This window comes from Diospyros lotus, chromosome 6 (assembly GCF_014633365.1).
Source record: "Diospyros lotus cultivar Yz01 chromosome 6, ASM1463336v1, whole genome shotgun sequence".
In the NCBI taxonomy this organism is placed as follows: domain Eukaryota; kingdom Viridiplantae; phylum Streptophyta; class Magnoliopsida; order Ericales; family Ebenaceae; genus Diospyros; species Diospyros lotus.
The window spans coordinates 11,609,001-11,633,904 of NC_068343.1; the positions used below are offsets into that span (position 1 = coordinate 11,609,001).

The 24,904-nt window shown below is 33.2% G+C and overlaps 2 protein-coding genes across 7 annotated transcripts; both read left to right on the top strand.

Annotated features, from left to right (window-relative positions):
- The first annotated feature begins 6,711 nt into the window (after positions 1–6,711).
- LOC127803272 (serine/arginine-rich splicing factor SR45a) lies at positions 6,712–18,415 on the top strand. Of its 5 annotated transcripts, XR_008023488.1 has the most exons (8): positions 6,712–6,859; positions 6,952–6,971; positions 14,533–14,649; positions 14,796–14,895; positions 15,150–15,299; positions 15,389–15,705; positions 15,881–15,950; positions 17,819–17,894. XR_008023488.1 is itself a non-coding variant. In XM_052339377.1 (7 exons), exons 1-7 carry the CDS (start codon positions 6,857–6,859, stop codon positions 18,028–18,030), a joined length of 672 nt encoding a protein of 223 aa, XP_052195337.1. In that variant the 5' UTR covers positions 6,713–6,856; the 3' UTR covers positions 18,031–18,415. The 5 variants fall into 5 exon arrangements, 1 of the variants encoding a protein (XP_052195337.1); XR_008023485.1 differs by having other exon boundaries at positions 15,150–15,705; XR_008023486.1 differs by having other exon boundaries at positions 15,150–15,723; positions 17,819–17,891.
- Positions 18,416–19,176: 761 nt separating this feature from the next.
- On the top strand, positions 19,177–24,295 carry LOC127803271 (ankyrin repeat domain-containing protein, chloroplastic). Of its 2 annotated transcripts, none has more exons than XM_052339375.1 (7): positions 19,177–20,193; positions 21,127–21,203; positions 21,641–21,739; positions 21,919–22,017; positions 22,990–23,088; positions 23,180–23,278; positions 23,432–23,759. In XM_052339375.1, exons 1-7 carry the CDS (start codon positions 19,407–19,409, stop codon positions 23,438–23,440), a joined length of 1,269 nt encoding a protein of 422 aa, XP_052195335.1. In that variant the 5' UTR covers positions 19,177–19,406; the 3' UTR covers positions 23,441–23,759. The 2 variants fall into 2 exon arrangements, with proteins under 2 accessions (XP_052195335.1, XP_052195334.1); XM_052339374.1 differs by lacking the exon at positions 23,432–23,759 and adding an exon at positions 23,773–24,295 and having other exon boundaries at positions 19,180–20,193.
- Positions 24,296–24,904: the final 609 nt, after the last annotated feature.

The window sequence follows — 24,904 nt, forward strand, 5'->3', positions numbered from 1 at the left end:
CAAACGAGTCGATGGTTCCGTCAGAGAATTCGCGATAATAATAATTATTAATACAATACTCGACTTCTTGGGATTTTCTTCTTTTTTTTTCCTTTCTAAAACCTTAATTAATGCAGCATTGGATATTGATTATTATTATCAAATAAAAATAAATAATAATAAAAAATTACTAATGCAAATAAATAATAATAGAATTTGAAAAAAAAAATTCTAAAAATTGCATTAATAATTTTCATTTAGTACTTATTACATTAATAATTTAAAATTTTAAATTACTTTAAAATAATAAGTTTTAATTATTGTAAAATTAATAATAAATTTTAAATATATAAGTTTTTTAATACATTATTATGTAATAAATATTATTTATGAGGAATATAAATAGACACTCAAGGTGTGTTTGATTGCATTACTTAGAATTTAATTCTAGGTAATATTGCTTAGAAAACAAAAACACCCCACATTCGAAAAATGAATTTGATGAAAAAAAAATTTAAATGCTTGTACCATACATATTTTTCTATAGAAAAGTTAAGAGTATTCGATTATTTTTTATATAAAATATATAATAATTACATATTTTTCATGATAAATGTGTGCAATCAAACACACTCTTAAAATATTAATTAAGTCACGTAAAATTGTTCATTAAATAAAATCTTATCTTTATATAATATAATAATATATAATATCTTTATATATATAAAAGTAAGATAGTCTGAAAAAAAAATCCTCCCAAAACTTGCATTTAGTATTTATTATATTAATAATTTACATTTAGTAATTTTTATTAATAATTTAAAATTTTTAATTATTTTGAAATAATAAGTACTAATTATTATAAAATTAATAATGAATTTTAAATACATAAGCTTTTTAATACTGAGTTTTCCAATACATCATTATGTAAATATTAAATATTTAATTAATCTGTTAATCAATAAAAAATAAATAATATTTACGAAGAATATGAATAGACACTTAAAGTATTAATTAAGTCACAAAGATTGTTCATTAAATAAAATCTTATATTTATATAATATAATAATATATAATATATTTATATCTTTATATATATAAAAACAAGATAGTCAAAAAAAAAATTCCCTCAAAACTTGCATTAATAATTTGCATTTAGTACTTATTGCATTAATAATTTACATTTAGTAATTTGCATTAATAATTTAAATTTTCTAATTACTTTGAAATATTAATTACTAATTATTGTAAAATTAATAATGAATTTTAAATACATGAATTTTTCAATGCTAATAATTGGTTTTCCAATACATTGTTATGTGAATATTAAATATTTAATTAATTCATCAATTAATAAAAAATAAATACTATTTATGAGGAATACAAATAGATACTTAAAGTATTAATTAAGTCACAGAAAATTATTTTTTAAATAAAATATTATCTTTATATAATATAATAATATATAATATCTTTATATATATAAAAATATGATAGTCTAAAAAAAAAAATTCTGTCAAAACTTGCATTAATAATTTACATTTAGTACTTATTGCATTAATAATTTGCATTTAGTAATTTGCATTAATAATTTAAATTTTTCAATTACCTTGAAATAATAAGTACTAATTACAATAAAATTAATAATAAATTTTAAATACATGATTTTTCAATGCTAATAATGGATTTTTCAATACATTATTATGTGAATATTAAATATTTAATTAATCCGTCAAACAATCAAAAATAAATATTATTTATGAGGAATATGAATAGAAACTTAAAGTATTAATTAAATCAAATAAAATTATTCATTAAATAAAATCTTATATTTTATAATATAATAATATATAATATATTATATTAAAGTATAATAGTTTGTAATTTTTTTTTCTCTCTCCAAAAACCTACCAAGTTGTTTTTGCTTCTAAAATTTATATTAAATTTTAATGGGTTTTTTGAGAAATATTAATAGACAACTTGAACTATTAATTAACTCATATAAAATTGTTCATTTATTTAAAATTTTATCTTTATATATTTATTCTATATACATATATATAATATTAAAATTTGATAATCAGGCAAAATATTTTGTTAAGTGTCAACAATGATGAATTTTTTCCTCGAAAACTTGCATTAAATCAAATGTAGTGATTAATTAATTATTAATTTTATTTTAATAATTATATTATAGTATTGAAAATGTGATATCTTAACAAATTCATAAAAATATATTTAAGATTGTCAAATGCTTGGTTTTTTTAATGTTAATTAATATTTAAGATATCACATTTTTAAGACTATGGAATAAATCAAAATTCATATTTTTAAAAATTTGTTATTATTGAAAATTTATTCATTTAAAAGTTTTAATTTTAATTTATAATATAAAAAATAACGAGTCTTTGAGTGGATATATTATAAATTTTATAATATTTATTTATAAATAAATAATTTTATAAGTATTTTGCTAAATAACCTATTTAATGTATTAATCATTGTTTAACACATTGAATGGCGATACATTGAATTAAGAGTGTTCTCCATTAGTATATTGAATAGTGAATAATTAATTAAACTTAAATTTTGATAAAAATTTAAGTATTACAAAAAATTATAATTATCAATTATGTTATAATTATTTAAAATAACAAGTTTAATATTTTATTTTTAAATTAAACTCTCTCGTGTATCGCACGGATTTATCATTAGTTATTCATAAAGAGTTTGTTTTCTTATTTTGAACACGTGCTTAAATAATTTAAATTTAATAATATACATTCAACAATAAAAATCAAATCATTTATAGGATAATCTCTAAATTGCTTATTATTTATCAACCAATTAATTAATTTTGTTATATCCAACCATACTCTCTATTCTACTTTTTATTATATTATAAACAATTTACTTCTTATCATTTTTTTTATCTCAAAAACTTATTGTAATTATATTATCCGACAGTTCAAACGCAAACACAAAGAGCAATAAATAGTAAAAAAAACACAAATCCCAGACAGCAAAAAACAACAAAAACATATCAAAAAAATCAAATTTAGCAAAAACAGATCAAGCAAGTGATAAAAACTAAAAAAAAAAAAAAACAAAGCAATTGTAGAAATCGAGGAAAAAAAAACAAGAACAATATCTGCCATGATTAACTAGAAAAAACCAACAACCATCGATTGAAATTGAAAAAAAAATTGCAAAAACAAAATGTTCTGTCATAAGTAAAAGCCCATTAAAAGATAAAAAAAGTCCAAAAACTCAAAATATATTTTTGGACTAAAAGACATAAATTTCCCATATGTGGGAGGTACCGCACAAAGTGTGCAAACACAATAAGTTCGACATTTAAAAATTATTTTGAATATTCAAAGAAAATGATAGATAATTTTTCATAGCGAATTATAATTCTAAAATGATTATGAAATATTTAGATAAATATCGTCTATAAGAAATTTCATCTCTAAAAATGGGAAGATAAATGTCATCCATAAAAAATAGACACCATCAAGATAAACGTTATCTACAATAATCATAATTATGTTACAGTTTGTATCACTCCATATTTTTCTATAAACATGCAGGTATGCATTCCTAAAAATGGGAACGTCTTTGATGTTATTTTAATGCAGTATCTTTTATCATATTCAATGTCTAACTTAAGTATTGGAGTGTTTGCACGGGGACCTTCCCGCACCCTCTAACTATTTTCTTATTTTCGCAGGCTTAAGCGGCTTGAAAACGACGTTTCCATTCTACAAATTTATTGTTGTATCCATGTAACAACACAAAGCAATACCTTGAAGAGGAGGACGTTGTTGTCAGCATAGTTTCGTCGTGATCGGTTTTCTCCACCATGTATGTTCGTCTTCTCATTTACCATGACTTTATGTGTAATACCTCAAAATCCTAGATAATTATAGTATATATCGATGATAAGTAAGCAATAAAACAACATTAGTTTGATACCCTTTGGATTGAATATAGACAAAGAATTTCGGGATTAAACGTGCTTGAACTATAAAAGTTCAAAAATGGATAATTCTTGAAAGTTCGCGTACGCTCATCAGGATAAATTGTTCCAATTCTTCATATCATTCGATACGAGATGTTACAAGTGTTATCATTTTAGTTCAACTAGTTACGTTAGACCGAACTTTCACACACCTTTAATGTCATATATCAAAATTAAAAAGTGAGAATTATAAGTTATGTTGATAAATGTAATTTAATAAATCAAAAGGAAAGTGGGTCTTGTTATTTAACAATTTCAAATGATCATGAACACTTAAAAATAGTTATTAGAGGTTTTTTTTTATTTATTTACATCAATGTCTCAACTTTTTAATTTTTTGCGATCATTGATTTGAAGTAGTCGATAATAAAAAAAAAATATTTTTTTATGTACTACTATATATTTCATATAACACCAGGTGTATTTATAGAAAATAATTCACCCATTAATTAAAATTATTTTTTTTGATTATAAAACAAGTATTTATCACTAATGATAAATACATGACTCATAATCTAGTTACAGTTAAATTTATATTTTAGATAGTTTATGTCCTACAAAATGATATTTATCTTATTTTTAGGACATAATTTAGAATGTAATCAAACATCCCTTTTAACGTCTTGAAAATTGTGTTTCCTAATTATGTTGCCAGGATTTTGGAGTCCCACAAGAGTTTTAGGGCGAAGGTGGTTTCTTAATAATTAAAAAATATAATATTTAGTGTCTCGTGTATAACATGTCAAGATGATATATTTTAACTATTATTAGACTTAATATATAAATATTATATTTAAATTTTTAATAATTAAAAAATTGATATTTAGTTTCTTAACAATTAAAAAATTTGACATTTGATCAGAAAAAAATCCAATTTAATTAAAAAAAATCTAAATTTCATAAAAAACATAATTTTTTTATAAAAAATACATCAAAATATTCAAAAAAAGACATATATTTCACAAAAAGCCTAAAACAATTAAAACATAAATTTCATAAAAGACATACAAATATTCAAAAAAATTGATGGAGTTTATTTTGTTTTTTCTTGTTTAAAACCTCATTTGAGAGTTTGTGAACAAGATTTATGGATTCAATAAATTTTTTTGTTATTTTTCACTTGAATTATTGTTATCACAGATTTCATTAGAAATTTTTATAAAATTTAGTATTTTTATTTATTTTAAGGTATTCTTTAAATATTTTAAAGAAATTTTGTAAAATTTATGCCATTTTCTATTTGCTGTTTTCATATCGTTTTTCATTTTCCAAAATAGTAAAAACTAGGGGTGTTTGTGGTGCGGTTTGGCTGGTCTGAATCATTTTCAACACGTCAAACCGCTAGTGCGGTTTTTCAACCAAACCAGACCCCGGTCTGGTTTGGGTTCGGCCAAACCGCACCAAACCAGACCGCCAGACCACATTTGCGGTCTGGTTTGGTGCGATTTACCGCGGTTTGAAATGCTATTTAAAATCATTAAAAAATATATTTAAAAATGATAAATAAAGACACAAATATTGGTAAATAAAGACAATTAAATGTAAATAAATAGGAGCAAAAAATAAAGACAAAATAGTGTAAAACATAAATAGGATGGGCTGCCAATTATTAAAATTTTAAAATAATATTTTTTTTATAATTTTTTTTATTAATTTCTTGGGCGGTTCGGTTTAAAACCGAACCGCAAACTGTCCAAACCGCAAACCGTGCGGTTTGGACAGAATCCAAACCGTTTTCGACAGCAAAAAAAAAAAAACCAATCGGATCAGTTTGATTCGGTTCGGTTTGGCCGATTTTCGCGATGTACCGATTTTTTTGAACACCCCTAGTAAAAACACATTTATTTTCATATTTTTAAAAATATATTTTTGAAAATAAGAATTTTTTTTGTAAAAAACTCAAAATAACAAAAAATTATTTTGGTTATTTTCATAAAAAACACGCTCAAAATTTATAAAACATGAAAATTTTTACAAAAAAAAATATATTTTTAACAATTTAAAAAAAAAAACTCAAACACACAAAACTAAAATTAATTTAAAATTTAAAACTAAAATGCGAATACAACTAGACCGGTTAAGGCCTATGCCTAGGCCCCCCAAAAAGAGGGGGCCCCAAAAAAATTTCTAGCCAACTTGAAGTTGGTTTTTGGCGACCGACCACTTAGGAGAAGGTGACGATGGAGACAAGACCGACTAAAGGGGCCCCCAAAAAATTTCAGGCCCAACTTCGGGAATCAGGTGGTTGTCGATGACCACCACCCATAAGGAGGCGACGACGATGGAAACTAAAGAAGATGACATGTGAAGAAGATGGCTAGTCGGTTCATCATTTGTGCAGACGCAGACAACGATCAGAGAAAGAAAGAGAGAAAGGGGGTTGTCTCACCTGTCTCTCGACCCTATCACTACCCGTTGCTGACCATCGGCCTCCCTCTTGCCCTCGGTTGTCAGACTACCATCCTTTCCTCTTATTGCTTGGCAATAGCTTGCCACCCTTAAATTAGTTTTTGCTTAAGGCTTGTAACTTGAGCCGGCCCTGAATATAACCATTCTTTATATTTTTTTAAATATTTTTAGACCTCTTTTTAATGAAATCTTAATCATGATTTGAATGGTATAATGAATATTTGGCGAGAGGTGGCATCACGAAAGACGTCCCACAATACGCACACGCAACGTCTTGCCGCACCGAATAAAGTTCTCCACTGATATTTTCCCCTATAAATCCGATCAAGGGGCGGCATCGTTTGGCAATTAGGTTTTCGTCGGTTCCTGTTTCGCCCTTCGATAGAATTTCTGGTTCCATCGAAAGCCCTTCGTCTCTTCGAGGGTTCATCTTCCACAGCGAACATGGCAAGCTTCCTTTCTCTCTCCATTTCTATGCGGGTGCGTGTGTGATTGCATGGCAAAATAATTGTTTTCTAATCGGTTTTTATTCATCGCAGGCTGAATCCCCTCGCAGAAGGTAAGGCGGTGTATTTATACGCATACATTATAGTAGCACTAGTCTTTGTGATTTTCAGGTTCGATTTCTCGTTCTGAATGCTCGGGTTCTTGATTTCTGTTCAAATATTGTCCGATCAAATGCCCAATCCCTAGTTTGCGATATTTTAACTCTTTAACAGAACACTCGGGTTTCTGATTTCTGTTCAATCTTGTCTGTCGAAAGGCCCAAATCCCTAGTTGTGTCTGCGTGCCCTTCGGTAAGGCATGTGGGCTGGTCTTCTTCCCTTTTTTTATGGGGTTTGCTGTCGAGTTTCTCCTCTAATAAACTGAATTTTTTTTAGTTTTTATTCGTTTTCTTCTCAATGGTCTAGATGTATTTATGTTATTGGTGATGGAACATTTAAATGCCCCTTTTTCGATATTATATGTACAAGGATGTTTGAAAAGTCTGGCATATTGTGCATCGTGCTGACAATTAGATCTGAGTAAAATCTTTGGACACGATGAAGAGCTCCGGGGGTATCCCGATGGTCTAGTCAGTAACAGTATGAGGCTGTTGTTGAATGTTTTCTACAGCTTTGGTATATTATTATTTGGATGCGAGAAGTTTGAAGTTACGGCTTCTTATTTCTTGTGGAGTGAGTTTAATGTTAAAAAGGTTGGGGGTTCTATTTGAGGTAGTGCAGGAGGTTATCGGTCAAGTGCATAGGGGTGCCTTGGTTCTGATCATCATTTGAATTTTTTGGTCCCTGCTTACCAATTTGTTTGACTGGAATTGGTATTGAGATATATGGGCAATGCCTGGAATAGTTTTATTGAGATGATTGATGAGTTGTAAGTTGGAATTTATGTAGCTGACCTTGCCTAGTGGGATTAAGCCTTGTTGACTTTCTTTGTATTCATGCATGTTATTGTCGTGGTTTTTCTTTTCATTTTGATCAGAAATACGAGGTCTGGTTTGAATAATATGGCATTGTTTTAAAGTACTATCTGTCAGATCTCTGGATCTGACTGGGAGTCTCTTCCGAAGTTTGGGAAGAGATTTGGCGGGAAGAAGGGAAATGAGAGAGATAGAGAGAGAGAAATAAGAGAGAATAGAGATTGAATTAGGAGGGAAAGGACTTGTGGATTAATCTTCACATATCCCAATCCTCGTGAGCAGCTTCTTATTTATAAGGGTTGGTTACACTAGAGACTTCCTCTAACTACTTCTCTAGAATCTCCAAGTGGCCATGTGCCAAGTAGGCTGCCATGTGCCAAGTGGCTTATTACAGTTACATCAATCTCCCTTTATACCCTGCTACACAACTCTAATTACAGACCAGCCCTTGGGCTGTGACAATATCAGATCTGTAATCTGACTAGGGGACTCTTCCGGAATTATGGAAGAGGGAAGAAGAATGGTGGGATAGGAGAAGATGAGAGAGAGAGAGAGAGAGAGAGAGAGAGAGAGAGAGAGAGAGAGAGAGAGAGAATTGTAGAAGAATGGAGAGAGGGAAAAGATCAGTGGTATAATCCTCACACGATCCCCATCTTCCCTGAATAGCTTTATTTATAGGCTGCTTACAATCTAGAGAGTTCCAAGTAACTAACTCTCTCTCTCTTTCTGTTAGTAAACCCAAGTGTCCACGTGCAGCATAGGTTACTAATTACAATAATGCCCAATGCTACTAATTACAGCAGTGTCCTTGGGCTGTAACAGTGGACAGATGCTGGAAGCTCCTAGCCTCCTATGCCTTGCTACTTAGGGTAGTTTAGAGCTTTATGGATGCTAGTTTATTGTTTTATAATGGCTGTTGCTTTATGACTACTGTTGATTCAGGGTGGTACTGCTTCAACTAGTGGGCTAGCTGCTCAATGGAATTACCAGAAAGGACAACAAAGTGCATGTGGCCAGGCAATTGTGGGGCTATTTCTTAGATATTTTGAGGTTTCCCCATGTTAATCAATCTTGCCCTATGGTTTAAACAAAGAGAAATGTTAAACTAGAGGCACCTGTCCAATCCTCTCTCTCTCCCTCCCCCCACTCATGCACAACCAACCTACACAAAAGTTTGTGTAATTATTTCTAGCATCAACAACATATCAAGCATTAATACCACTAGGGGGATAAATTTTGTTTTTATGCTCATTGTCATGGTTAGTAACATTGGAATTGTTATAGGATTGGAGGGGCCTTGTAGTTTGGATCATATGGTCTGGCTGAGTATTATAAGATCCAACTAACAGAGGATCAGAAGTCTCATAAATTTGCTTAAAATATAAACCTAAATTGTGAAACCAAAAGGCAGAAATTTCATGGTAAACAAAAGGAAACACCTAAAGCTACATCTAATTACCTACAAAATTAGTTGAGATTTGAGAATTGCTGTTGTTGCTGCCCACACCTAGAAGAGGAGGCAGCAGGAATTAGTTATGCAGTACAACTAAGAGAATTTCTGCAGCAGCATTTCTGCAGCCTGCTGCTGCAGCAGTAGCACAGAAGAAGCAGTAGTAGAAGAAGAGAATTATTTCAGGTAGCAACAGCAGGAAACAGCGAATAGAATTGCTACTGATGTAAAGGATAATTGCTAAGAAGAGAAAAGAAGAAGAGTTGCCACAAGAAAAACAAATAAGAAATGCTGGTGTTAGTTCCTGAGAGAGAAGAGAGCGCAGAATTTTATTAAAACATATATATAGAATCCGAAAATCCAAAATCTTCAGCTTCATCTTCTCCATTGAGTGTATGGGCCACAAGAGCGAACCCCCCCCCCCCACCCCCCCCCAAAAAAAAAAAAATAAAATGAAAAAAAGAAATTCAGTTTTAAAAGGGTTGGATTGTGACTGTACACAAAATCAATATATTATTATGTATTTATGTGCACTGGATTGATTACAGTTCCAATGTTAACAATGTTTATGTTTGATCTAAGCTACTTTGGAGTTCGGAATTGGTTAATGAAGCCATACTTGTCTATTAGTCTTAGCATGGAATTGATATTCTATTTTTCATAAAGCACCTTGTTTCTTGTGATTAATTTTCTAGTGTTAAGAGGCAAGGAATAGATTGTAACAAAGCTTGGTTTAAATTGTGCATAATTTGTCTTGGTAGGGTAGATGCCTTTTGCATTATATGTAGTTCATATGTATTGAACTTATTTACTTATGATTAATGTAATTATGCATTCTTTCTGTTTTTGGAGTTCAGCTTATAGTTTGAATGTGTGATAATTGAAAACTAGATTATGTGGCATTTATATTAGAGATGAACCATTATAGTTTTTTATTCATTTTCTTCTTTGATTATCTAATTGAATTGCTAATTTTTGTGATGCCTGAATGGAAATATGTGATCCGTATTAGTAATTTACTTAGGAATTAGGATAAGGATAAAAGTTTTAATTGCGGCCTCTTTCTAGTTTCAATAAAATCTAATGAACATTGTCTAATGTGGTCATTAAAGCAAGTGGTGGAATGTTGATGTTTGGACATTGGGTGCTCTTAATGATTGCACAATAAGTGCAATGTGCCTAAGTACCATATGCATAAATGGTGATGTACATTTGTGTAGTCTTAATAAACACATCAGGAAATGTGTAAATGAAGCTTAAGATGCATATGCAAGGTACATGAGGTTCATCAAATATGATACAATGTACGTTGGCCAAAGCCAATGTTCTTAGAGTATGTTCATTAACAAGAAGGGTAATGCTAACCATTGGCCTATGGAGTGGCAAGATATGCAGCTTGTTTTCAGATAATGTGTATTTATTCTAAATGCATTGTGTAACACCCAGCCTGTTTGGGCGTGTCACTAAACCAACAATTGGTGTTTTTTTTTATATACAAATAATTATAATTAATTCAGCTTGCCTTGTTAAATTAATTCCTTTCTGCTGGGCTCCTCTAATGAATCTCTTAAAACACATTTTTCTTTGGTTAAGTAAGCTAGCCCAATGATTACTAGAGAGCTTATGCTTAATCCATTAAAGAATGCAATCATTTATTCCAAGACCTTGATTAAGGGTGATAGTAAAAGTTTCAATGCATCTAAATGTGTTTAGATTGCACCTCATTGATTTTACCTTTTTATACTCTTTTTGAGTCATCTTAGCCCATCCTTAGGCTTAAGAGGTTTTTAGAGTTTTTCTTTAATATGGTTGTTCTCATCGATTTGAATATTTAAAATACAGAAATAGTTATCAAAATTTATGAAAATTTCACAACTATAACACTCATTAGATGAAATTGTGTAAAAATATCAACCTCATATCACCGATCCTTTGAAAAATTACATAAAGTTGACTGTCCACTGTCTTCTTGAGTCATATACCGTTCAGAAAGTGCATCTGATAAGCCACAACATACCCAAAAATTATTTTATTTTATCAAGGTTTAAATCTCCCGAATTTGACTGTAAGTCAACTGGTCTAATCGAGTGACTGGATTGCGTAGTTGTTACCAAATTAGCCATATCTTTTTCCACAAAAATTGAAAAGATGAGAAATCAAGTTTGCTAGGAACTAGACTTCCTTAGCCATCATCTGGGATTTTCTTGTAATTTAATACATTGTCTACCATTCCCAGGAAGTAGTCAAAGCTCATCTGATTTCTCCTTCCAAACTTTCATGTCAAAGTTGCCTTACATCTCAATCTTTAAATGGTCTACATATTATTACATAGGGATTCATTTTCATACATAACCCTATCAAAATGAGACCAAAGCTATGTAGTTTAAGAGCTTACAAGAAATAGATTCATGATACGAAACCAAAGCTAAATAAGATGTCTTAACTATATATGCTTCATATTCAAATCTATTTTCCTTCATTTGACAATCTTCTTCTTGCCATTGAAAGACTTGCTCCCACATATACATATACATATACATATATATATATATACATTTTGTAGAAGGAAAAATACTTTTGGGGGTAAGCTATAAGCGTTGCATAAACATTTTGACATGTATTGCATTTTTAACAAACTTCAAATGCATTAAATCATTCACATATAGCATGCATTTTCCAAATAATACCTAACAAGCATATGCATAGTCATCTTTAATATTTTTCACAAGGTATTCATAATGGCATTTATGAGGTCAATAATCATATCAAATAATACAAAATTTTTTTTGCTCATATCCTGCACCTTGATAATGCATTTGAGGGAGTCTTGTTTTGTTTCTTGCCTCCTTCATTCTCTCTTAACCATGGCTTCTTCTCCTTCTTTAGCTTTCTCCCGTTTCTTCATTCTCTATTATTCTCTATTTTCTTTCCTGTCTCAAATCTCACTTGACTTCTCCACACCCATCAACACTTGTGTCTTCTTTATAAGGGTGGAAGACAACTCTATCTCCTATTTATATGGGTTCAAGAGGCTTGAGCCCCAATCATCTTTTTAAAATTTCCACTTACTAATGAGGTAGTAAATTTAAAATTTTGTATGAAGGACACCTCCATTTTGATGGAAAAAGACTCCTTTAATTCAAGCATAAGTTTATTTAGGGAAGAGGGTATTAGGGAAGAATGAAACTAGAGGACCAAGTCCCCAATTGAATGAAATTCTTGGGACCCAAAGGTCCCCTTTTTCTTAAAAGGGGCTAAAACCTTGCTGGAATGCCAACATGCTTGCTGGTGCCCACCCCCCCACACCCCCCCCCCCCCCCCCCCCCCCCCCCAAAAAAAAAAAAAAAAAAAAAAAATCCCCCCCTTTTCAATTAATATATCTATATATATATTTCTCATCCACAAACATGCATATATATATATATGTCTAAATGTTTAACTAATAATATGGTCAAATACTCTACTATATTCAATATCAATTTAATTTCACAGAAACTAAATCAAATAAATTTTGAAATTCTACAATTTAATAACACTAATACTTGATTACTAATTAAGTTGTCTTGAGGACAATTTCTACAACCGTTGGTTATAAAATAATGCTAAAAATTATTTTCCACCATAATTACTTTTCCCAAACCACTAAAGTATACAAATTTTGAATAATTATACTAATAATTTAAAATTTTGAATAACCATCCGTCAAACTCTTTTTTTTTTTTTACTATTTTTCTCCAAAAATCAATTTTCTAAATGTTATTGAAAATCTTGGGGAAATTTTTACAATCTCACTAGTACCAAAGTTTTTCATTATTTGTCAATTAGGACTATTCTAATGATTTTTAATTTATTGCTCAATCACATCTATTTTAGTGATTAACAAACCAAAATTTTGTGAAATTTTTGGGTGTGCACCACTCTGAAGACTTTCATCCCCACAGTTCAATTTTTGTTGGTTATCGAGATGTCTATTTAACAAGTTCTCTCAAAACTAACCACCCAAAACTTTGTAAAATTTTGGGGTGTTAAACTCACACCTTCTCAAGATAATTTCGTCACCGAAATTCGTTTCCGTTAATCGTTGAGATGCCATTTAATAATTTTTTCTTGGAAATTAACACTTAAAAAATCTTATAAAATTTTAGGGTGTTACACATCATGTTTTGAACCATTTAATGAACTAATACGATTGCCTAGAAACTAAAAACAAGATGCAATAAATGCACCTTGTTTAAAAACAAGGTGCATTTTAACATTGTCCTATTAATAGAAGTTCATGGTATCCTAAAGATATTATGATTTGTTCAATTAATTTATTTAAGAAGAAGATAGTGCAGATTTGTGACTCCATAATGGAGACTAGAAATAGTCAACTTAAGCATCTATATGAAGGGGCACTTGGCCCTCTCCTTCTCCACCAAACTCAAGTTTGTGTTGGTTCTTTTGGTATCACTATTACCAATGGAAGTTGCTTAGATCTCTAATTTGCTAATTATTGATGTGAAAATTCCCTTGTGATGAGATGGACCTACATATGTGTGTCTGCTGGTGGCAGAATCAAAACAAGGCTTGTAAGCACTCACCAGGAATAACTGCAAACAGCTGCAGTTATTATCCTTTGTTATTTTCACTTAACTCAAACCAAGCTTACTGAACTTAGCCAAAAAAAAACCATTAAGACTACGGAAGCATGCAAAAAAAGGGTTTAATGAATGCTAAAATCTAATCATATTGGAGCTTGAAAAGTATTTGGGGAAACTTACTTTGGGTGTAAAAGTTGAATGAACAAGTAACTTCTGTGGTTGTCCAATAGAAAGGCTACTAAAATGTCTTAATCGTATAGATTGTCTTTTCATGGCATTGTCTTAAAATTTGCATGATCAACCCAATGAATTTCTCAAGCCAGTAGCTGAGAAGTGTGTGGTTTGCTTGGGATATCATGCTGAATGCTCATGCATTGACTTGTGGCTTATATTGGCAGTGTCTCCCCCACTGACCCTGTAGAATAAGAAAGTTTAGTTCTCTCAATTATTTTCATATAAAAAGGAAAAAATAATTTCAAAACATTTTTGTAGCATAAAGTTTAGGTTTCAATGTGGCAATCTACCGTGGGTAGCATAAAACAGTTTTGGATGTCTTAGTGAAACATAGAAAGAGAATATTATCGTTGTTTTAGAACTGTTGTATATTGGATTTCTTCTGTACTTGTTTTTGACTTCCATCTTATGTTATTTGCACTGATCATATCAGATATTCCCAGTCTCCTTCTCCCTATGGAGCACGCTCTCGATCTAGATCCAGGTCAAGATCCAGATCCTGGTCAAGGCCAAGAGGCAGATCTAGATCGAGGTCCAGAAGTCGTGGAAGGTATTGCTGCCCTGGGCCTTTTTTCTTAAGTTGACCGTGTTGTACCTTGTAAACATGACACTTGTATATTGCTTTAATATCCTGGAATTGTCCTTTTGTTATGCGTGTCCGGTGATTTGAAATTTGTCTGAACCTATGAATGGCAGGTCTGAAGTTGTGAATCAAGGAAATACATTGTATGTGACTGGTTTATCTACAAGAGTCACTGAAAGAGACCTTGAAGACCATTTCAACAAGGAGGGAAAGGTTGTATTCTGTTACTAATACGATGAGTGGGTTTGAAGTTTCTTTCTACATTTTCTCTTGTATTAGAAATGTATCATATGAGCAACATGAACTTGTTGAAATAGCCACTTTTAGAAGCAAACCCTGTTATTGAGAAGTCACAGAATGAGTCTGTGTCTGTGTGGGAGCATGTTATGGTAAATGTTAGACTGTGTATTCACCAGAACTAGTTTTGTTTCCCTGATTAATGGTTATTGCTTTTCTTGTCCTTTTAGGTAAGTTCATGTTTTTTGGTTGTGGAGCCCCGTACTCGTGCCTCTCGTGGTTTCGCCTTTATCACAATGGAAACTGTTGAAGATGCTACTCGCTGCATCAAGCGTCTCCATCAGTCAGTTTTAGATGGTCGATGCATTACTGTGGAGAGGGTAAGTTATTGTTCTTTGTGTGGTATGGAATATCCTGTTTTGGTTGTAACTCTTTTCATGTTGACTTGGAGGTTTCTCGTTATATTCAGAAGACATTGCGTCAGCTATGTTGGCAGCAATCAGATGATGAGTTCATCCATTTCAACAATTAAGTGAAACAGCTTGATCAATGGCCAGCTAAAACAGCCTTTCTCATGCATCTGATCAACTTAACATAGCAACTATATTGATCAACAACTATACAACTTCAGCAATTACTTTCAACTCTCAACTAATCAACGGACATTACCAACAACATTCTAATCAGGCTGTTATGGTACCTCATACCTGGCATTCATTTGATGGATACCAGTCGTATATGCCAAGTATCTTGTGCTTTCTTTGCATGATCACATCTATTTTCCATGTTAGTAAGGCTGCTTATGTGAGGCTCTCTTCTGACATGTTTCTCTTGTGAAATGGTTTTAGCAACGTCTTTCCATAGTGTATTCTTTTTATCTTTCCTAATGATGCAAGCATGGTTGTAAAAGCTGATTCATATCTTAAAATATGTTTAATTTGAGGTGATTTATTTTTCTCAGTCCCGGAGGAAACGCCCCAGAACTCCCACACCTGGTCACTATCTTGGGCTGAAAAACACAAGGGACCACGGTAAGCAGTAACATATTTGTATCTTATTTGATTTTTTGTGGTCATTATTATTATTTTATGTCTCATGTTAATGCTACTTTCAGCCATTATTTTGCTCTGTCAAGAGACTATGGGGCTGTTTGTGATTCAAATTAGTAATTATATTGAACTGGTTATGTGTTTCTGCAGTTAAGTTGATTAGAAATTGCATAATTGACTTTAGTTTAAAAATAAATTTTACTTAAAATGTGGAAAGTAATCCAGAAAGGATTTTGTTTGCAAATAATAGGGACAGTGAATAGGTAAGTGAAATTTCTACCGTAACTGCATGGTTTACCCCCAAATAATTTGTATCTTCTATGCGAATGCAAATGCTTGTATCTCTATGCCTGTTTTGAAGGATGGCCCACAAGTGTATTTTTTTCCCTTTCCCATTTGCATAATGCAAAACTAAACAAAATATGAAAAAATTGTAAGTTGAACTTTGAACACAATCATCCCAATATCCTCTAATTTTTCTTCCATGGGGTGGATTTCAAAATTCTCAGTCTCTTCAAAAACAATTAACAATATTATAGCATTGTTATATTCTCAACAATTATTTAATAGTTGATATTTTTGATTTTCATCTAGTTCTATTATCTAATAAAATCTTTTATAGGGAATTTGAACTGACCTTATTTTAGTTGTTAGGAAATCTTTACCAGGATGACTAGTTGACTACATATACACACAATTAAGATAAGTTTTATTGGTTTTAAACTAGTATTACTGACATTGATTCCATTCTGTGCATATAAATTAAAAATATAACATGCAAGGCTATTTCTAAATAATATATCATAAAAAATTAAATATAATTGTAGCCCAAGATAGAACCAACTTCTGTAGTACTAGTCTAAAAGCAATAAAAAAATTATCTTGTGTGCATATGTAGTTGTCCTGGAAAAGAAAAGGTTTTTTGAAAATTGAATAAGGTCATTTGGCATGCTGTAAAAAAGATTTTTATTAGATATTAAAAGTTTGATACTTGGATGAAACTCTAAATATCAATCATAAGCAGTTGCTGTGAGTATAGAAGTGCTATAATATTGTTGATTGTTTTGGATGATCATAATATTGTCGATTGCTTTGGAAGATTTATGGGTTATGGATTTCTCTAATATATCAAACGGTACAGTTTCCTTTCAACTTGTTTCGTACGGCCGAAGAGCTAGCAGCATCATGTTGTGATCCTGAGTTTCTGTAAAGTTGGGAAACTGTACTGCTACATCAAAATTACAAAATATGGAGTGTTTGTTCAAAATTTGAAATTTGGAGATAGCACAAGAGAAAGCAACAGAGTGACAATTGATTTTAATTTTTGCTGACCATTAAACAATTAATTTTAATTTTTAAATGTTATCTACAAAATAGATAACAATGTTGTATATTAAATTTTTACTTTGATTGAATCATTAAGGGTAATATGGTCAGATTACTTATTTAATTCCATTTCCCGCTTGGTTTCAAATACAAGAAATGGAATTCAATTCTAATTTTTGGTGTTTTGTTCCAATTGAAATAATTAGAATTCTAAATCAGTTGGAATCATCAACACACTGGAATTAGAATTCTGACTGTGTTCCCAAACGGGCTGTAAATGGTTCATGCTAATGTGTTACGTTGTTATAGTTACACAGCATTTTCATGTTAGATTGTAGAGATGTTCTGGAAAGGAGATGCCAATTTGAGCAGCAGGGACATAACTATAAAGTGGACAGCGTTTTGAATAAATCCGAAATTAGAACTTCAATTCTTGAAGATCCCTTATCTTGAATGTTTGATATTTAATTCTTCATTTGACAATGAGGTTCTAACTGTGAAGTTATCTGTTGCATTTGTGAAAGGCTATCGGGGTGACCGTGGAAGGTATCGTGGAGGGCGGGATGATTATGGGTATCGCAGGTCTCCAAGGCGCTCGCCTTATAAAGGTGGTCGCGATTACTCCCCCAGGCGTTCTCCTTATGGTGGAGGAAGATCAAGAAGAGAGCGGTCAAGGTCACTTCCATATTCACCATATGCTAGTCCTGGACGACACTATAGTCATCGTTCTAGGTAACATTGCTCAGTTGTTGATGGTATCCTTGTTCAAGTTGGCAGACAAAAAGACTCATTTTGGGGATGTGTTTTGAACCTTTTTTAGTCCGTGTCTTGCTGAGCGGCGCCTTTTTTGTTGATTAAGGATTGCTACATTGCCAGCCAGCCATGTTTCCATTTTCAACAGTTGCTTTTGGTGGAGTGAGTTTCTGTAACATAAGAATGGAGCATTGTGTAATTTCTAGTTGGTGGTTATTCTGGGCAGAGGCTGACTAAATTGTTGGGCTTGTGAGTTTTGGCCTCTCCCCATGTTATTAAATTTAATGCGTTAGCAGGTTTAGGTTTGGTACACAATTTGCCCTATTTTTAAATGCCAAGGAACTTGCGGTTTGATGTATTGTAGGAAAGGGAACTGAGTTTTGTTTTTTAGGGTACTCTTTGTGGTTTGTTAGCATCCACGCGCGAGGACAGGCTTTATGTTGCATGTGTATGTGGTCTACCAACCAACCGATGCTTGATGATAGAATGCAATAGCTGCTGTGCAATCTCCAAAGATGAAACGAATATAATAAGGTATTGGGATGCCTGCAGGACGATGAACTCTGATGTTTAATATAATTTCGTCTTTTGTAAACTTTTAATATATACAGACAGGAAAACCAATCCAAACTTCAGGAAGGAAGGAACCCAGACGGATCCTTCTACACAGCCCGACAGTCTTATCGGCTTATTGAAGAGTGCAAAAATAACAAAGACGTCTTCACTCAAATTGTAAATTTGTTTCCCCTGCTCATTCTTTACCCACCTCCTCTCTCCTTATTCACGGCCATTTCTTACGAGCACTGACTGTTGCTGCATCGCCTTGTTGCCTTCGCGTCTCTATCTTGTCTCGCTGCGTTGCATTGTGTGGCTGCCTCCAGCAAGTGCTGACTGCCGCTGCATTGTCTTTGTTTAGCTGCCCTTGCCTTTCTGTCTTGTCGACCGCCGTTGTGAGGTGATGAGTGATGTAGCGGCGGTTGGCGTTTGCTGGAGGTAGGCATGGAAGGAGAGAGAGAGAGAAGAGATCGGAGGCAGACAAGGAACCAGCGGAACAAATAAATTTACAATTTGGGTAGGGATATTTTTATTATTTCTGCACCTTTCCACGAGAACAAGTAAATTTACAATTTGGGTGGGATAATTTTGTTGTTTCTGCACCTGTCGAACAGCCTCTCTATAAGGCTGTAGATTAATCCAAGCTAGACTCCCACTTACAACAAATTAACCCAAATATATAAAACTATTATTGTAAGAAGTTAACTGTCTTCTGACTCTAGAATCCTATGAACCAAATTGAGTCTGTTCTGTTCAAATTGTCCACCCCAGTTCCATAGATATAAATAGTAAATACACAGCAACATGTACCTCCCCATCTCAATTCATCTGTCTCTCGCAAAGAAGAAAAGCATGTGGCCGGCAGCAGCAGCCTGTTTATTGAAACCCCATACCCCGACGACCCACTTCGCCATCCTCCCAACTTCTCCTCTTTGGTTCTCTGGCCATCCTTCCCAAACCCTACCCCTCTCCCGAAAACCCTCCTTTCCCATCGCTTCTGCCTCCTCTTCTCTTTCCTCATTCCACGACGACGACGACGACGACGACCACCACCACGTCCTCGGCAACTGCGTTGTGTTCGAAGACGGCGCATTCGACGATCCTTATCTTCATTCCGACCTCGATTCCGGAGCTCCTCACTTCAGCAAGAAGAGCGCTAAGGCCTCTGTCGGAGTGAAGGCTGAGGATTTGATTCCGGACCAGTGGAAAGACGCTCAGGCCGAGATCAACATTACGAAGAAGGAGCGGCGGAGGATTGCTCGGGAGCTGGAGTTTGGTCGTCGGGTTGAGAAGAGGAAGCGAGATCTCATGCCGATAAGGACTGTGAGTGCGGAGGACTACGGGGCATATAGGGACGACAAGCTGGCGCAGTTGAAGCCTCTTGTTCTCGACAATCCACGGAATTTTACGGCTGGGAATGAGGTGGTGGAGGACAGCGGTGGAGCCAGAGGAGGCGATGCCAGTGTTCCGAGTAGCAGCCGTGTGGCGCCGCGGAACCCTAGATTGGCGGTTTATGGTGGTACTTTGGATGATGTTTCTGAATTTTTTAGTAGTGGAAGTTATGACCCCAATGCTGCCCAGAGATCTGAAGGTAAACTTGTGACTCTTTGCACATGGCGATTGATCTCTGTTTGTGTTACTGTCTTACTATGTTAATAATTTTTGTGATGAATGATAATTTAGGCATCTTCAAGTCAAGAATGCATGAATTGGATTCATATATGCTGTGAAACATATATGAAAATGCGACAACCTTAAGTTCTATATAATAGCATGGAATGAGGAATTTTAGGTAAGGTAGTTGGGTTGTGTTAGAAATCAGAGTTACAATTGAATTGATTGAGTTGCAAATTGCAATATTCCTTAAGTTGCGTTTCTCTATACTTTCTCACCTGTAAGTAGTAATTTGTGTTGAGAACTTACTGAAGATGATGTTAATTGGAACATAACCTGTTCATACTTTATGGCACATTATAGTTGACGAATTGTACTTGGTGACTTCATCTTGTTTGGGTGTCGGTTAACATGCAACCACTGGCTGTTGTCTCCTCTCAACAAGAGCTGAATTGCTTGGTAACCTTGTCTGTCCGTGTAGCTGGCACTGCCTGGTTTATTTGTTTGTTTTTCTGGTTCTCTTTTCTGTTCTTCACCTTGGTGATAATTATCACATAACTATTATGTGATAATTTTTTTAAAATTTTATATAATTTTAATTAATATATATTTATTTATTTCACAAATGCTCCCCAATCTGACTACTGAACTGTAAACCTCTCCCCTTTCCAGTTAGAGTATGATGCTTCCTTCATATGCTTTCATGAACTTTACTTGATTTCCTATGATTCATATTCTATCTTTTAGCTTTCTGATGGTATGGAGCCTTTATTTTTGCTGTGTTCCTTTAAATTGCACATGCTTTTCTCTTGAAGTAAGAATCTCCTTGGTATGTTTTGTTATATCTTGTAGATATGGTGTGAAGGGTTTATCTGTTGGATATCTTATTTTATTATATTAAAATGAGTAGGCCATCGGAAGTTGTTTACGAAGGGCGAGAAGATCCTTCTCAATATGAGGATACCTGATGTGGCTGCTGCTACCTCTGTAAGTTTCATAAAATGACGTGAATGATGTTAGTCCAAAAATTTTTCCTCACTTTTATGCTTTTATCTCTCTCTCTGCTGGACTCCTGCATAACTTTCTTCTCTTTGCTTTTCTTTTCTTTCCCTTTTGCTAAGATCCTCCACAGCTTTTTAATATGTTGTGTGTATGAATTGTTTTAGAGGAGGATAGCAATATTCAGGGTTTAGATGACATGCTTTTGCTTTCAAATTCTGTGTTTGGCTAGCCAGTGTGTTTGTGTTACTGATTGCAGTTGACAATGGTTTTGAGCCATTATTATGTTGAATAATGTGTTAATATTCAGATTATGTTTTCCTGAATTTCAGTGGACCGGATGATTGAAACTGTTGTCCCGTTCTCTATTTTTGGTTTTCTTTTATTTTCTTGTCCTAAAACAAGTTCTGTTTAATTTCTTTCAGGGCAAGTGGCAACCTCTGCATACACTTGCTGCATCAGGAGAGTTTTACCTTGTTAATGCTTTGTTAAAACACAATGTTGATATCAACATTCAAGACAAGGCATGTAGAACAGCCATTATGATTTATGTTGCCACTTTACATGGCTTGATGCCTTCTTCATTTTTGTTCATTTGTTTCAGTAATTTTTTTTGTATGCATGGCCTGAAAGTGCCAATTATTGCATTCTTTTTCTTGTCTTTACTCTTGGTGTAAGTTCTTGTCTGTCAATTCATTTTCAGGGTGGACTAACTGCGCTTCACAAAGCAATACTTTCCAAAAAGCAGGCCATTTTTAACTTTCTCTTGAGAGAATCGGCAAATCCATTTGTTCAGGATGAAGTAAGCATTATAATTTCCTCATTTTTTAATTGCAATGTTCAGATCTAAAGTTGTAGCCAAAAAAAGAAAAAAATGTTACATATGGATGAGGGTGAGAAATTTTATTTTATCCCTTAAATTCATCCTATCTCATAACAATATATGCTCAGCGTCCACAATGCTTAAATTTATGGAATATCCTAATAACCCAGATTAATGGTTCAAGGAGGTCCATCCAATCCATAAACACACACGGAGACCAGAAAATGTTGTTTGAGTCCTTGTAACTAAGGTTTTAGATGTAGTGCTGTACTTCTGCAAAATGTGGTTATTTTGTACTAACAGCATTTTGTTCATTAGATTAGATAAATGTGAAAGGTACAGATATCAATTTTTTGCTTAGTTTGTTGACTAAGTTATGTAGCCTGAATAACTAATGCAAAGTCTGTGTTCAGTGGCCGATCCCCCCACTGTCCAAAATTCTTTGTACTGCCTTCACTTAGCCTCTCAAAAATAAATTTGTTTTAGTTCAGCCCCTCATTTTTTTTATGTTCAACCCCCCAAAAGAATTTGAGAGGTCATTTTGTGGGCCACCTTTTAAACTACTATGCTTGTGAATAATATGGTATGAGTAGAATATGTGCGGGCCACAGTTCTGTACATAAATTTATGAATAAGCAAAATTGAAAAATGATAAAGCAAAGTTAGACACTTTAAAGCTTCAATTTATTTATGTTTATATTTCAAATCACTAATTATAAGTGTGTCTCATTTGCATATGAAAAATAGTTGGCATGTGTTGGTGTATAATCATAGTTGGGAAATTGGGAAGTCATAGTTTCATATAAGAATGAAGCCCCCCCCCCCCCCCCCCCCCCAAAGTCTCCTGGATCTGCGCCACTGTGTGCTTTGGCTTTACCCGAATTTAAAATATTGATTTTGTTATTATCTTTTAACTCATTGCCCCCTGACCCACTAATTTTTGGGTAACAGGAAGGAGCTACCTTGATGCACTATGCTGTTCGGACAGCTTCAAGTCAGATGATAAAAATTCTGCTGTTATATAATGTTGATATAGATCTCCAAGATAGTGTAATGCTAATAATTCCTTTTTTTTTTTTTTGACACATTCTTACCAAAGTCCAGGCTATACTCTAGGCTGCTCATGTGTGTCCTCTTTCAGGATGGGTGGACTCCTTTGCATGTTGCTGTTCAAACCCGCAGAACAGATATAGTGAGACTTCTGTTACTTAAAGGAGCAGACAAGACACTCAAAAACAAGGTAAACATCTAGTCACCTTTTATTCATTCTGTAGTGTAATGAACCCTCTGTTCTATTTGCTTTGTTATTTTCTTTAGAGGTAGATGCTTTAGAACTTCTCTTGGGGGTGCATTCTTTTCTTATCATAGGTGACCGTTATAAATAACATTTCAGATGTTATAAAGAAAACCTTTGCTACTGTTGAGTGTCGACATGTTGCAAGCACTCATTATGATGAGGCAGCAAGGGCAAGGGAAGACTATTTGTTGTCTGATTAGCCTAATGAGGAGACAAAGGGAAGTAGTGAATTGATTAGCCTACTGTTGCTTACAGAATTATCACCTTGCAAATTGAGGTGATTTTGGATTTTTCATGGTGAAAGTACACCTGAAATATTTTCTTTTCTCCTCTCTTTTCCCATGTTAAGTTGCTACGGGCACTAGTTCAGTTACATTACCTTGTGCCTTTTATACAGCAAAGGTTTACCGATGCAATTTGAACCATGTTTGTCTCAGGATGGTCTCACCCCGCTTGATCTCTGCCTCTATTCTGGTCGAGACACAAGGACCTATGAGCTAATCAAGCTGATGAAACAGCTTCCAAAGCCTCAGTAACTGGTGCAAGCTCGCATAGGAGCTGATCAAACTGATGACACTGAACCCAGACTTCTGAACTAAGCTTAGCTTGCGAGAATAGAGGCTTGCCTTGCCCCTACTCCTGTGTCATCATGCCCTTGTTACATGAACAAGTGAGATTTACTTCTGATCGAATTGGCTCGCCAAATATCATGTGTTCTTGGCAAAGAAAGAATGCAAATGAGCCCACTGGCGGCAGAGTGGCCCACAGGACAAATACAAGTGCCGGGTTCTGCTGCTTATGCACCTGAAATTCTACTATTGATCCTGCTTGCTGTACTCGTTAACAATTACCGGGCAATTTTCTTGTAGATATACTCGTTAAATCTATGAAGTGATTGCAACACTGTAAATACTGATTTGAGATAGCAATTCTCTGTGCCAGAAGATCAGTGTGTTTATACATGGAAACGTTTCTTTTGTTGACATTAGCTAACTTTATAAGCAAAAATATTAGTATTATTTCTCAAAATTAATGTCTTCGTATTATTTATTTTAAAGTTAACAATAGAGATATTAATAGGCAGGCCGATTGGCTTGTCTTGGCCTTTTCTTTTGGTGGGTCAGGTGAAATTCAATCATTTTTTTAAAATAAATGGTGTTAGTTTGGCTCCTATTAGAAAATGGGGTTTGGCCCGACTCCTAGGCCATTAATAAAGGGGTCGGGTCAGGCCCGTGTTGAGTGAGCCATGTTATGTGTTGAGTCAGGTTTGGTCTTACTAAATTAGATTATTAAGTCAAATGAGTTTGTTTATGCAAATTTTTAAAAAATATTTTAAACATATTTTTTTGTTTATAACGATTTAAATAAACTTTTAACTATTTTAAAAGTTTGATATTTTTCAATTTTAAAATTTAAATTGTAAATCTCAAAATTATTTATGTTTATTTTATTTATAATAATTTTATTTTAATTTTACTCATGATCAATTATTAGGTAAATGATAGTAAGTTGGCTAAGATCACCTTATTTAAAGAAATTCAAAAATATTGTGTTTGTCTTATCTTTGTT

What these genes read in the sequence shown, in the direction of transcription:
- LOC127803271 (XM_052339374.1), top strand. Translation starts at nt 19,407, where the DNA reads ATGTACCTCCCCATCTCAATTCATCTGTCTCTCGCAAAGAAGAAAAGC. An exon ending in ATCCATTTGTTCAGGATGAA is followed by an intron (nt 22,018 to 22,989) that starts GTAAGCATTATA and finishes TTTGGGTAACAG; the next exon opens with GAAGGAGCTACCTTGATGCA. An exon ending in ATATAGATCTCCAAGATAGT is followed by an intron (nt 23,089 to 23,179) that starts GTAATGCTAATA and finishes GTCCTCTTTCAG; the next exon opens with GATGGGTGGACTCCTTTGCA.
- LOC127803272 (XM_052339377.1), top strand. An exon ending in AGGTCCAGAAGTCGTGGAAG is followed by an intron (nt 14,650 to 14,795) that starts GTATTGCTGCCC and finishes TATGAATGGCAG; the next exon opens with GTCTGAAGTTGTGAATCAAG. An exon ending in GATGCATTACTGTGGAGAGG is followed by an intron (nt 15,300 to 15,880) that starts GTAAGTTATTGT and finishes TATTTTTCTCAG; the next exon opens with TCCCGGAGGAAACGCCCCAG.